This window comes from Netta rufina (genome assembly GCF_964035555.1).
Source record: "Netta rufina genome assembly, chromosome: 1".
Classification (NCBI taxonomy): Eukaryota; Metazoa; Chordata; class Aves; order Anseriformes; family Anatidae; genus Netta; species Netta rufina.
Genome location: NC_140123.1, coordinates 80250466 through 80265153, shown reverse-complemented (window position 1 = coordinate 80265153; position 14688 = coordinate 80250466). Strand labels below are relative to the sequence as shown.

Here is a 14688-nt window from a genome sequence, read left to right as displayed (position 1 = left end):
GACAAATTTTAGATTACATTACGAAAGGTGAAGTGGAATAAGCAGCAATAAAGGAAGCTGTAAGTTATTTCTGTGATCGTTTTTGAGCTGAAACCATGCAATTACGTAGGAAATGGCAAGACCTTTCAGGAGGACGTGCCCATGGGTAGTGATGTAGTGGTAACAGGAAGACCACTAGCTGCAGGTCATTCTCAGCAGCAGATGAAACCCCACGTTGCATAAAGAGCTGGGTGGCATGTTAAGCAAGATCCTTGTGGAGAACCAGAGGAAAGACGCTTTCCCCATAGTGTACATTACATGTTCAGAAACTCAAGTGTGTTGTCAGCCCTTTAAGCAGTTAAAAAACAGATGTGAAATGCTGACAGTCTACCTTGGTATCTAATGAGACCGATGGGTGCACACACAAGGATATAAATAACATTCATATTCTGCTCGCAACCTTGGCAATAAATGAAGTACTCTTGCTGTGAAGAAAAGATCTGAGCATTCCTGCTGCAGAGGAATACTTCCAGTACGATGCTCGTAGCAATTCTCCCAGGTGGACCACAAGGAAAGGCTAAGTCAACAGAGTGAAATATATCATAACAAGGTATAAACAGCACGGACAGGCACGTGTCTAACAGAACAGAAACATCAGCAGCAAGCCAAAATAAACAATTTTTTTTTCATATTTCATGGGAAGAAAAAGTCATATTAGATTAAAATCCATTAAGCTTTAATGTGGGGAAGTAGTTCACTATGATAACGTGTATTATTAGTTAATGATACAAAACTGCTTTTCCTTGGAACTACACAACTCTGGTACACTCTCTCATTACAAAACTATTGCCTCACCTGTTTTATAGCAACAGTGACCTGTTTTTGAAACGCCTTAATGTTCTTCTACATAAGAAAATTGCTGTACAGTGTTGCTTGGAAGAAGTGTTGTCTTGCAAAATTATTCAAATATTTATCATTGGCTCAAATGACTTAATTTCTTGGGACAAACTTAGTGCTTCTCTCAGCTCTGTAGAGTCACATACTGATTATGTCACATGACTAGAAAGTGCTGTGGAAACTGCAGAAACACTGTTTTAGCCAATTTGACCACAGAAAGGTCCTACAACTACTTAAGGCACCATATTTTATCAGAATTCCTATATCCTGGTTTGGAAACCCTATACATATCCCAGTATCAATCCAGATAATGGAAAACTAGATAGCACTTCTAATCCATTACTTTAAAAGTGTCTACAGTCCTTGACACATTGTTCCTCACTAAAATATGTCAAACACTCTCCTATTTTGAAACTTAACTTACACTTTGGTGTCTAGAAGGTTACTAGGACCCAAATATTGCTGTGCTTGTCTCAGTATAAATTTGGCTGTTACCGACATTTGTATTTAAACACTACCAAATACTTTAACCTATATGGTGCATTAAAAAAAATAGCTTAACACACTTAATCTCCACTTTTGCTCTTTTAGATGTTTCTTCTACTAAGAGATATTCACTTTAAGACCTGTTCTTCAGTAACTGAGTGCCCTGTTTTGCTGTAGGGTTTAAATTCAGTGATTATACTGACACAAAGTGCCTTGCTAGACTGAACTCAAGAGTCTTTTCTCTCACACACATCCCCTGCAATCAAATACGTATACAGTAAATAATGCAGTCTTTAAAAAAAAAAAAAAAAAAAAAAGTTAATGAGTATTTGTAAAGAGAAATAATCCTTTGGAGAATAACCGCCTCAAGGAGGGTCCAGACTTTGATTAGTTCAAATAAAAGGTATAATTACTATGATACAGCTGAGAACAGAGAGAGAGAAGAAAAATAAGTGACGGATAACTCAATATAAGTAACATTAAAAATTATTTTCCTGCTGACATCAGTATTGGCTGGTGCTGCTCCTTCTTGTCCTGAGACAATATTTGCCCTGACCAGTTGCACTGTGCAGTGCCAGGTGCTGAAGACTGTGACATCCAAGCTGCCATTCAGGTTCCTTCCTCTCCAAACACTCAAAACACTTTTTGAAAGGCATGACTTCTTAGATGTATTACTTTACAAGTACAATACATCTCCAGAATACGAACGTGGTGCTGTTCTTTTTAAAAAGTCCCCACTTAAGCATGGGTAGCAGCAGGTTTACAAGTGCAATAAAAAAAAAAATCCAAGCATGCTTTTTGTTGAAGTGGTATAACACATGGGGTGTGGAAAACAGAAACAAATAGACCCTCAGCTTTCTAACTCCAGTGCTACAACATGAGATTGCATTAACATAAACAGGATAAGATGTGTGATTTTTTTTTTTTGCCTTCTATTTTTTATTTTTAAACTACTGATAGGCTTTTTATGGCACTTCTCTCAAGGACTCCTTGGGAAGCTTCAGCCATCAGCATAATTTTAAACTTTACGTTACCCCCTTTTTACAGGTTACCAGGTTCCAGTCCGTTTCATGCTCTATCTGCAGCCAACATTTATATTTATAACCTGCTCATCACCATGGTATCTACAGCATCTAATAAAAAACAGAAACAAGCAGCTTCCTGGTCTCTGCCTTTCATTATTCAACAACAGAGAACAGCAGTTAACAATGAAATTGGGATTTATTTATTTTTGCCTTCTGGTCTCCTCCCAAACCAGATATTCTTCAACATGCACCTGGCTGACTCTTCCAAGCCTCCCTCCTCTCCAGCCTCTTCCACAGCCACAGCTTTGAACGAGTTTCACTGCTGTCCTTCTACATCCTAGCACTCTCACACCTGGGTAATGTCTCCACTTACATTCTTATTATGGGAAAAAGTTTCAGTCTACCTGTTCTTTACGCTTCAAGTAGCTAAAAATCACAACAGTTAGTATTCAAGAAGTGATGACAAATGGATAAATACTCTTCAGATAGATGGCAGCGACCAGATCTAGTTATCTTGAACTAAACTAATCGAAAATACTGCAAAATCTTGAGTTTCATCCTGAAAGAACGTTCAAATTCCAATGAGATTTTCAAGTTTCTCCTTGAAATACTTTGTTCCAGGATGCATTAATATAAAAGTACCACAGAATCTCGTGGAAGCTGTAGTTTTGACAGTTCACACCCTTACTCTCACAGTTCCTCAGCAGATCACATCCAGGAGCTGCCTCGCCACCACCACAGCTCCGCCTAACAGCAGAATCAGTCTAACCAACAAGAAGGACCAAGAGATGATGTACGTAAATGATTTCCTTCCCAAAACTTACCCATTTAAGATGCCACAGTGCTTTAACACCTAAGCAGTTCAAAACAATGTGCTTTGATTTGATTCAGTAAATTATAGGTTTTTAAACATTTCCAAATCAACTTCTTTTGTGACCATTTCTCACATTTAACTCTGCTTCAGAAAGTCTGGCTTTTTACATGGAAATGTAACTCTGGGTTTTATTCCACTTTGCAGAGAAAATGAGACTCTACTAATATAGAGGAAAACAGAGACTGATGCATTTTTGCCACAAAGAGAAACCACATAAAGCCTGTTATCTCCTGTTATGATCTCCCATCTTTTTTTTTTTTTTTTTTTTTTTTTTCTTTTCCTAGAGTAAGCCTTTTTCTTCTGAATTTGCTGTGATGTGATTTTCTAGACGGGCAGCCCCAAAAAATCTTGATGCTCCCTGCACCAATCCCGTTTTATCACATTTGGCACATTTCCTGAGTTCATTTCCTTAGTGCTTACAGCAGGTACTTTTTAAAGCAACACAGCAAGTATCTAAACACTACTGTCTTCAGTTGTGCATTTATCTTAATCCATACCACAAAAATTAAAATCGTCTTTCATTGAAATGTATGTATTGTTTTTATATGACTGAAAATTGTCAAAAGACTTAACTGGAAGCATACCATTTTAGCTGATAACTTCATTGCATATAGTAGTGCATTCAGAGGTAGAAGTAGTGCCTTCCTGCCCTTGCTTGATCTTACACCTTATTTACCTACAGTTTGAATCAAGACATCACTTGGAAAAGCAGAATAACTTTCTCTCTTCCACATCACTAAACTAAAACCTAAAATTATCATCATGTCAACCAACATGCTTGCACTTAATGTGTTGAAATGCATCATTCAGTCAGCAAGAGCCTACTTGGTTTGTGTCTAAACCAAGTGTTCATCCTCAATTCTGCTAAAGAACGCAGGACTCTATAGCAGCCACATTGCACAGAGTCAAAGATTACATCATCTCCACTGCTCATGCACAGTACGAGAGCATTTAATAGCACATTTAGTATCATGGCTTGTATTTGCATTTCTATCCGTAGATAGTAAAGGAAAGGCAGCCTACATCTATTAAAACAGAAAGATGTTCTTATAAGGGCAGCAGTTATTCCAAGGGGAGGGAAAGCAAAATAAACGTATACATAAATCACACTATTGAGTTGTTTTTGTCTCTCTCCCCATTTACTTTTATTTTTGGCCTTTGAAACTTCTAAGTACTTCACCTTTTACTCTTCCACTGCCGTTACTGTTGGTAACGAAATAATTCTGACTGTATTTGTCAGCCCAGAGTTCTCATCTTGTTTTGCAGAAGACTAGACACATTGTTTTATTCTGAAAGAGCATCATATTGGCTTTCCATAGGCCATCATTGTGTAAATTATGCCATAAGCAAAGAATGCATGAAACGTGAAACATTACCTATGCCAAAGCTGATCTAATGTTCCCTGGTATGGAAAGAGAGACTTTCAGAAGAGGGAAAAATAATAATAATAATATGAAAGGCTGATGCCAAAACCACTTGAAATTTATAACAATAATACAGCAACACTACAGACATTTGCGATTGAAGGTAGAACTCAGCTTCATGATTCATACGGTAATGAGCAAGCAGACACTACAGGCCATGTACAGACAGCTTAAATTCAGGCTCAGCCACATGTTTCCCATTAGCAGACTCTAAATTTTCAGTGCCACCACGCCAATGGGAATTTTAAGTTCTGGATCCAGCATTTCAAGTATGACCCTGCTCAAAGGACTGGTTCTTTGCCATCTCCTGGTGCAGAAGAGGACCGGCTGAGTTGCGCATGAAGATTACAGGACTATGCAGATACAAACAGGAGATACTGGAAGAACCATCTGCAGGTTTTTTGGATGGGGGAGGCTGCTCAGGGCATTGGAAGGAAAAATAAAGGAGAAGAACGACACACCAGCAAAAACACGCTTTGGAAGCCCGGCTGTTCAAAGCTTCTCAAGACCTCTTCTTAAAAGGCAATCCCTAGCCACCTTGCTCCATGCAGGGCACCCTTGCAGCTGTGCACAGTAATTTATATTCATTAGGAAGACCACTGAATGACTCATGCAGGGACAAGAGACCATTTAACAAGCAGCATGTAACTTGGGGCAGTATAAGCAGGCCTCGATCCAGCTGGCGAGACCTCACACCCAACTGCAGGCCTCGCCACCGCCAAGTGAACCTCGGGCCTTCCTCCCACTCACGAACAGGCTGGACACACTCAGAAGGTTGTTAACACCTTCCACTGGCCTACTCTAATCCCCTGCCCCTCAGTTAACGCACATCATGCCGTTTGTAGAGTGGTTTTAGGCTAGCACAGCACTGCAGAGCCAGCCTGCTCAGAAGTGAGAGCCACACACACATGGCTGCCATCCCCAACAGCACCTGCCAGCCCTCGCCCAGGCAAGGGGACACCAGGGCATAATTCTTTTTTGTTGTTTTTAATGTATGATAACATTTTTATTAATAAGTAGTATATTTAATCAAATCTAAGCCGCTATGTACCTTACTATGAATCTTAATTTTTATTTCACAAGCAATTTGATTTTTTATGTTCTTTAATAAGAGATACACCTGTGATTTATGCAAAGATAAATCTAGATGAAAACTGGAATTCACTTAAAAATAAACAGACTATTTTCATCTGCTAGAAAAACTACGTATTTCTTATGTTTACAAACACTTGGAAGTTTATAAAAACATGTTTTCTGTTTTAAATATTTTCCTAAATAAATTAAGTGTAATCTGTAGTTAGTGCTTTAGCTGATTATTTCTGGTCACTGCGTCCTACAAGTCACAGCACTAATAGATCTCATCCTCCCACATGCTTCCACCTCATTATCATATTTGAACTGCATAAAAACAACCAAGTTCTTCCCAACAGAGTTTTCAGCTTGTATGCAGTGGTCACTAAACAATGCTGCTGAAATACACTGGAAAGGGGAAAGTCTTCCCTCTGTTCAGGAAGAGGAGGTTGTTATTGTCCAACAGTTGGTTTTCTACTCCAGCAACCTTTTGTAGTCAATTATGCACTAGCTCATCCGCTGAACTTCTGAAGACAAACAAATGAACTAGTATGCATTGCTTATTAATTTTTTATTTTTCTACAGTGTCAGTATGTTCAGATGTTAATACATCAAAGAATCTTGCTTTACAGATATTATACCAAACGTATTTCTCAATTCCTCGTATTTTAAATTTAAATAGGTTTTTTATCGTGATTTTTTTGTCACAGAAATGCTTACTCTGTCTTTCATGAATCTGTCTCTGCTAAGTTTTTCGGCTCTCCTAAATTCATGCTTTGAGTTCACACCAACCCTGTTTTATGGAGGTGTCTGCACTATATTCCCCCACTGAAGCAGGTGAGTTGCAACACAGATTGTGAACACCAAGTCAGTCTGCAGGCAAACATCAGAATAATGACAGGATGTTGCTGCAGATAAATGCAAAAAAGTAAGAGGTTATATTCAACTGTTTAGTGAAACCACTGCACTTACACAAGTATCATGACAAAAGCACTCATTTAAAAAAAAATAAAAAAATTCTTCATCATCGCTTTATTCTGCAGCACTCTCTCGTAGAATGAAAGTTATTCATTTTCATCCCAATGGACCTTTTTCCTCCATCCCTCCTGTGCAGTTATTTTAAATCACTCGTGGAGCAAAGCATTATTGTACTGGAAAATAAAATAATGAATCTATACTTAGTTGTAATGAAGGTCAATTAATGAAGGCTACAGGTCTTGACCAGGCTATTTGTAACCATCAGCGGGAAGTCTATGTCAAGCAGGTTCAGAAGTCTCTGGTTTTACAGCGTGACTTGAAACACACTTGAGAAGAACCAGCTTCTACTTTTTTTTTTTTTTACTGTACATCTCAACACTGAGGCACTCTGAACTAAGCAGTAAGCAGTGACTGCTAAGTGACAGTTTAAACTGTCCAACAACAGTTGAAAGATGTACCAGGAACTCTGAATGTTTTTTAATGGAATATATCGTTAAGACTGCTTCAGGTGGAATTTTGCCCTTTACCTTGGTACAATTTAGATTTTTTAATTACTTGTTTTTAAATACTACTACTATGTTTTTTACATCTGGGTTTTGGATGTTCTTACACATCTGCTTGTGACTCTTGAAAGGCAATGACAGTCTGGGGGATTGTGGCCAGAAGTCCTGATACTGAAATGTCAAGTTTTCTTTTCTTGCTGTATCACTTACATAAAATTGTACCTCCCTTTTGTTTCTTCCTGACTCAAAGATGTCAGCTGGATGTAATTTCTCCATGTGCCCTCCTAGCTAACACAGCTTCTTCGATGTGCTTGCTGTTCATCGTTCAGCTCAATTGTATTTCCAGCACTGAGAACAGCTTAATGCCAAATTCTGTACAGGGGCACAACAGAGTGAATTTTACCTTTTGTGAAGTAACAATAACTCCAGACTTTCCTCACTTGAAAAGCTCATATTTTAACTGCCATCAGTTCTTATTCTTTTCTGCCTAGAGAAACTGTTTTAAGCTAACACCGCCCCAGCTATCGTGCAGGTAGTAATTTATGCTTATGAAAAATAAATGATAGAAAAGCCAACCCTTTACTGGCACTTTTCCAATGAAATAGAATCTTAGCAACTTTTTTCTTTTTTTTTTTTTTTTTTAATCTATTCACACTTCTGCTTTTGAACACAACAGGACGGTTAAACAATTCATAGTAACTATAGAGACAAGTCACCAAAATAACTCATGGACCATGCAGAGGAAAAGCAAGACTGAATTCCCTATTCACACAGAATTGGAAGGAGAGGTCCAACTAAAAAAAAGCAGTGTCTGTGTAGCTCCAGAGTCATACAATTAGTACTTGTCAACCTCGGAGCTCGAAATAACTCAGTTTGTTCGTTTGTAGAGGAAAGAATGCATTTTCTTAATAAAATTGGATCTCTGTGCTGATACTGCAAGTCCGCAAGTAAAATTAAGGTTTGTAAAACCAGGAATTAAAGATACCATCACACAACCAAGTGAGAATTAATTAAATACGCGAAAAACTAATCAAAAAGATAAGGAGTTCAGTGTACAACTTGAGCCCCATCCTTAGTTAAAATCTTCAGAGATCCACAGTAATACTGGCAAACAGCAGAATTACCACAAGGCACCTCCTCTTTGCAGACCAGTGGGTAATAACTGTATAAAGCACTCTTTTATCTGAAATCCATGCAAACATCAGTCCATTGGTACTTGGCATACCTAACGAAAGCACTTTGGGATCACAGAGTCAATAAGCAGAGGCTGTCCTCACTGACGGCTAGCTTTAAAATTGGATCACGCCTCATTGCCACAGTTGAAACAAGGCTAAATGGCCACTGCTGCCACTTGTGGCACGGGGGTTACTACGGAGAGACTCATCCCTTATCCCCAGAGAGAGTTTTCCCTTGCAGGCATGCAAATCTTGCTGTCATCTCCTCACGGTCATCAGTGGTGCCGTGCCTCCTGCCTGAGATGCAATCCTGCAAACATTTATTTTTCATACATGTTTTTTTCTTTGCGCAAATTCTTTTTCCTTCTATTATGAGTCAAAACATAGGGAACATCCCTTCCAACTGGACCAACGCTAAATTTATATGTGGCTGATGCCGTTCAGTTTCCTCTATTTCTGAGCCTATGTAACAGCATGGCACATGACTAGCCTGTTCCTTCCTCCCCTGACATAAATATTAAAAATAAACAATCCTAGCGTGGATCTTTCAGGCAAGAGACTGTAGACATTTCACAGAGTTATTTTAAAAGACCCTGGTGAAAGATTCGCCCCAGGCTCTGTGCAAGCCTAAATAAAACCTTCGTGGTGCTGCCTTTCAGCACACCAAAGGCTTCCTCTACACAGGGAGGAATGGACGTGGTCCTGGGCAGCCTGCTCTGCACGTCCCTGCCTGAGCAAGGGGTTGGACCCAGTGACCTCCAGAGGTCCCTGCCAGCCTCTGCCATGAGTCTGTATGATTACACAGCCCACAAAAATCACGCTGCCCTGTCCCTGCTGTGCCCTTCCCAGACCTGTCAAGCGTCTTACATTTTTAATTCCAGTTATAACTCCAACCATTTTTCCAGAACTGAAATAACTCCTGCTGAGTTCGCTCCCTGGCCCCTTCTCTAAAGCAAGTTAAATTGCTACAGTCTCTGCTGTACTCTATGGTCCTGCAGAATAGCTGATTTTAACGAGTCTGTGTGTAATGAATCTGTGCTCAAGCATTTCATTCTTAGCAAGACTCAGGGCTCTCGGGTGCACACCATCTGCTCCTTCTGACCTGGCCACTCTTGGATTTTTTCCTATTTAAATCAGCATTTCCTCTTCTGGAATGTACTCTGATGTTATCTGCTCCCTGCTACCTAGCCTATTTCATCTAAATTACCTCCCGGATCGAGCCAATGAACCTTCAACCGAACAAAACCATGCCTCTTCACTGTTTGGGAGCACACGTCCTTGTTTTTCCCCACAGGAATTGCCATATCCTGCAGCAGGGCTCCCGCCTCGCTGCACCCACAGCACCTTTGTCGGGACTGCAAACTCTGACGCTGCATTCAAGGAAGGTGGAAGGAGATTTCCCATAGCTCCTGTGAGCATCCTCCCGACCAACAAGAAACCTCCATCAAACACTGTATCACGAAAGGCTCCCTCTTTCTCACAGGTTTATCCCACTTATTGCACAAGCACAAAACCTTGAAGGCAACAGCACAGGTTCAGCACTTTGCCGTGGCACCAAATGCCAGTTCTGGAAGCACAGCATTCAGTAAAGCCACTCCTCGTGAATACCTTGAGGACAAAAATGCTTAAGTCACGCAGAGCTTACAAAATGGTCCACGGCCACCTCCTGCTGTAGCCCATGTAAGAGCCGGGGAATGGTGCTCAGTACCTTCTGTACTGCACGGGCTCAGCTCACTTGAAATCCAGAGTCATTTTCCAATCCTAATCTCCACATTTCCGACACGACAAAACCCAGCACGACCATTTCTTGATGGCTCTGTAGAGATGCCAGCTTACGAAGCACTAATTGTGACAGATGGGGATTTTGAAAGGATATGTTTTGTTTTGAGAAAACTTCATGGTCAACAGTCATTTCAAAGAAAACATGTTATCTTAACCCAAATGAGTTGCCTCTGCCTAAAACGGGTGTTCCCAGCACTAGCAGAAAACAGCTACCATGAACTGCTATGCCTTGTTTCCACAATTATTAGAATGGTACTTTTTATTTTTTAAACAAAAACTATGAAATTTCGTTTTTGGAGGATAACAAAAGACAAAGTGTCAGCACATATCCCAGGAAAATCAATGTTGTGGTTTTTTCCATATCAGAAGATCCACGTTTCCATTTTTTTTTCATCATGGCAACTCATTTTTTTCTTCAGTTCTAGTAAACGTTAGTAAGAATACCTGACAGCAGTGGGCTTGGTGGATAGGAGCTCCAGCCACAGACCACAGCTTCACCGTGATTAGTGCCATATAAACAAGAGGGGCAGGGCAGGAAGGAAGAAGAGAAACAACCCCAGATCCCAAAGGTCTTATTATCCTGAAGATTCCTGAAGCCAATTACAAAGTTGTTTCCCAGTAACGTTCTCCCCACATCATAAATATACCTGGAAATAATCTAAAATATTAAAAAAAAAAAAAAAAAGAAAAGAAAAGAAAAATACCAAAACATTTCCAGGCTTAAGTTACATGTTACAATCCAAACAAACTCCAAAGAAACCCCCAGAACAGACTGTGATAATATGACAACCAAATTCATTTAAATGATAGGATAAGGATCTACGTAATAAAACTAAGAGTTTTTTTTTCTGTAACTCTTTGGAAAATGAAATGGCTAATACCAAAGCCACAGAACTTTACCAATAGGGCTTTAATACGCTTCTTCAGTATGCTGTTATTTGAAATTAGATGCCCTCTCCTTCCTCTTTGCAAGGACCTGCTCTCGGTGATGGATCTGTGATACCTTTGCCTTCCCATGAACTCCCCTGCAGGTCGAAGGCCACGGCGTGACTGCAAACAAAGCACTGTGGTGCCTGGTCAGCTGTGGTTTGTATGTCTGGTAAACAGTCCAAGTAAGAGGGGCAAAGTATCCTCTCAGTATCACCTTTTTCATTCAGAATCACCTAGGTAATACGGATTTATACAAAATAAAGTTGTTGAGAGGCAACCTGACAGTCAGGAAAGAGAGTAGAGGAGCAGTCCTGTTCCCTCAGGCTAGCTGTAACTACACTTCAGCCCCACTTTGACATGATTTTTTTCTGCTTGAAAATTTCCATCTGTGGGTCAAATCGCCCACCTGCAGGCAGGGAAAAGCAGAAGCCCACGCCTTCAGGGTGGCAGGGAGCAGCACAGCCCTGGCTGCTCCTTGCAGTTGAGAAGGGTTTCATGGGAGCCCCATCACCTCCGTGGGGAATCACTGCTGGAGCTCTGCTGCTTGCAGGGGCGAGAGTCCCCTGCTTCCCACCTGAACGCATTCAAGTACAGGCGTACTGATGCGACCCCATCGCTTGGTGTCCAGCTGCACTGAAACACCCCTCGAAAATCACGGTGAGGGCAAAACTTCCACACGCTGCATGCCCTCTGCAGCCCGGCCGGCTCTTTGGAGGCAGCTCATGGCATTGCCGAGCTGCCCTGCCTGGGAGGCTGCATGCAGGCGCGGGGAGCTGCGAACAGCACTGCGCGTACCCCAGGGGCTCGACATGGGGGCGAGGGGTGCAGCGGCCACCCCTAAGGCACCTGGGCAAGGGGGGGGGAAAGAAAGGTGGGTGTGTGCAGCAGCAACAGCTTGACTGGAGAGAAGGCAAAATAAAAAGAAGAATAAAAATAAAAAATAATAAAAATAAAAAGAATACAATAAAAAAAGAATAAAATAAAAAAGAATACAATAAAAAAGAAAATAAAGAATAAAATAAAAAAGAATAAAATAAAAAAGAATAAAATAAAAAAGAATAAAATAAAAAAGAATAAAAAGAATAAAATAAAAAATTTTAAAATAAAAAAAATAAAAAATAAAAATAAAAAAGAATAAAATAATAAAGCAGTAAAACAAAACAAAATAAATTAGAGTAAAATGAACCAAACCGCAACGAAATGAAAGAAAACGAAAAGAAACGAAGCAGACCGGCCGGGAGCCGCAGCCCCGAGCCGCCGTGCCCTCCTCCCGCAGCGCCCGGCCCCGGGGGGGGCCGCCCCGCGCCCCGCTCGCCCCCCGGCCGCCCGGAGCCCCCCGACCCACCTGGTGCAGCGTGTCCGGGGGCAGCTGCGAGGCCCGGAACAGCTCGCCCACGCTGCTGCCCCCGGCGGCCGCCTCGGGGGGCGGGCAGCAGCGGGAGAAGAGCTCGGAGTAGCGCTGCTGCTCGCTCTCGCTCAGCGGCAGCCCGGCGGGGGCGGCGGGGGCGGCGGGGGTGGCGGCGGAGGCGGCAGCGGGGCCCCCCGGCGGCCCCGGCTCCATGTCGGGTCGGGGCGCTGCGGGGCGGTGCGGGCTGAGCCGCTCGGCGGGCGGCGGGGCCCGAGCCGCCGGGGGAGGCGGGGCGGCGGGAGGGAGGGAGGCGGCGCTGAGGAGGGGAAGGTGCGGCCCTCGCCTCAAGCACCCGGGCGGGATTGGGGTGTCTGCGGAGAGGGAGAGTCCGCAGCCTCTCTGTCCAGTGCTCTGTCACCCTCACAGTAAAGAAGTGCTGCCTCAAATGGCGATGAAACCTGTGGTTCAGTTCATACCCATGACCCCTTGTCCTATTGCTGTCCACCACTGAGAAGAGTTTGGCCCCATCCTCTTTACATTGTCCCCTCAGGTATTTGTAGAGGTTGATCAGATCCCCTCTCAATCTCCTCTAGGCTAAGCAGCCCCAGCTTGCTCAGTCTTCCCTCCTAGGACAGATGCTCCAATCCCTTAAACACCTCCGTGGCTCTGCGCTGGACCAACTACTCCTGCAGCTCTATGAATGGTCCTGTTTAGGCCAAGCACCTCCCTAAAAGCCTGTCAGATCACAAAATCCCAGCAGAGAGGCTGCCTGTGGGGTTATGTTGCTTGCCAGGCTCGCCTCTCCTCCCAACACTTCAGCAGACAAAGTAATTCAGGGTAAAGTCACTCAGGGTAAGGTAATTCAGCAGACAAGGCATAAGGTAACCAACCTTCACCTTTCACTGAAGGTTGCCTTCATGAGTGCCAGCAACCCTCTGAAGGGCGAGCATTTCTCTTCCTGAAGGCTCTGGTGCTGACAAGAGGCCTGGCCCCCAAGAAACCAGCTGGCCCCGTATCCACTCGTGCTCTCGTATCTTTGACAACACATGGCTAAAGCCATTGGTTGTGCTTCTGAATTAAAAAATGCTTAGGAAATAAACATGTTTTAGTTTTTATGTGCTCATTTACTATTCATTCTGGAAAAAAAAAAAAATATTAAAATAATTTCATATACTGTTTTGACTGAAAAATATTAGGTTAGGGTTACTTCAATTAAAGTTGTTATCAATTAATTTGTCTATAAAGCCAAAAAAAAAAAATCCCACTTGCTAGCACATCACCAGTGTCTTCATAAACAAGAACTATTGTTTCCTTTCAAAATTACTTTATCCTCTCCACACAACGCTTAACCATGCCTCCTTCTCAGCACAGAACAGGAGAACCTTTAATTCCTCTAATCCATGACGAACATACGTGCCGGTCTTCTCACTGTCCGCAGTGCTGCACAGGCTGGGATTTGCAGTTACTGCGGGGAGCACAGCTGGTGATCCCGATAAAAGATAGAGGGTGAGGGAGCCAATGGTGAAGAAAGCTTTGTTCCTCTAGGGACAGAGGATTGCTGTGGTATTTTGTCATTGTAAGACACATAATTTGGAGAGGAGGGTGGTTATATCTCAGAAAGTGAATCTTGAAGCCTGACTTGGAAAACTCAGAAAAATTACGCGAGTCCTCTCCAGAAGGCATTGCAGAGCAAAGAGTGAGCTGCACCAGGACTGCCCGGTCCTGGAAAGCACAAAGATGTTGTTCGCCTTCTCTGTGCCTTCAGTCAGGTACAAGGTACCAGTCAGGAAAAGGTACCCGCACAATGGAGATGACATGGGTCATTTTTACCTAACCATAGGCATTTTGAATTATACGGCTCTTGTTAAAATAGGATAATATCTTCAGATTAGTGTGTGGAACTACAGCTGTCTTACAGCTGAACTTGAACACAAGAGATGTTATTCTGACAGGAAAAAAAAAAATGCTGTCAACATCTTGTGCTAATTTTGCATTTTGCTGTGACTGAAGATGCTTGATGAAATTTGACCAGCTCAGTACTTGCACTATTAGTGTCTCACCCTGACAAATTCTCCCTTCTCCGATGCCCCACCAGGCACCACTTGACGTTTTGCGATGCGTTGGCCTCAATTTTTCTGTTTTTCTATGGTGGGCATGGCAAGGAGGTACTGGAAACACCCATATTCCCTGAACACAACAGTCTGTCTTACCAGCCA

At 42.2% G+C, this 14688-nt stretch overlaps 1 protein-coding gene across 1 annotated transcript in view; it reads right to left on the bottom strand.

The window, feature by feature from the left end:
• REPS2 (RALBP1 associated Eps domain containing 2) overlaps positions 1-12685 on the bottom strand; it is a gene marked incomplete at its 5' end in the record, with an annotated part of 91141 nt that extends 78456 nt beyond the window's left edge. Inside the window, one exon of the mRNA XM_084306400.1 lies at positions 12470-12685. Coding sequence (XP_084162526.1) covers positions 12470-12685 — 216 coding nt within the window. The remainder of the gene's footprint in view (positions 1-12469) is intronic.
• Positions 12686-14688: the final 2003 nt, after the last annotated feature.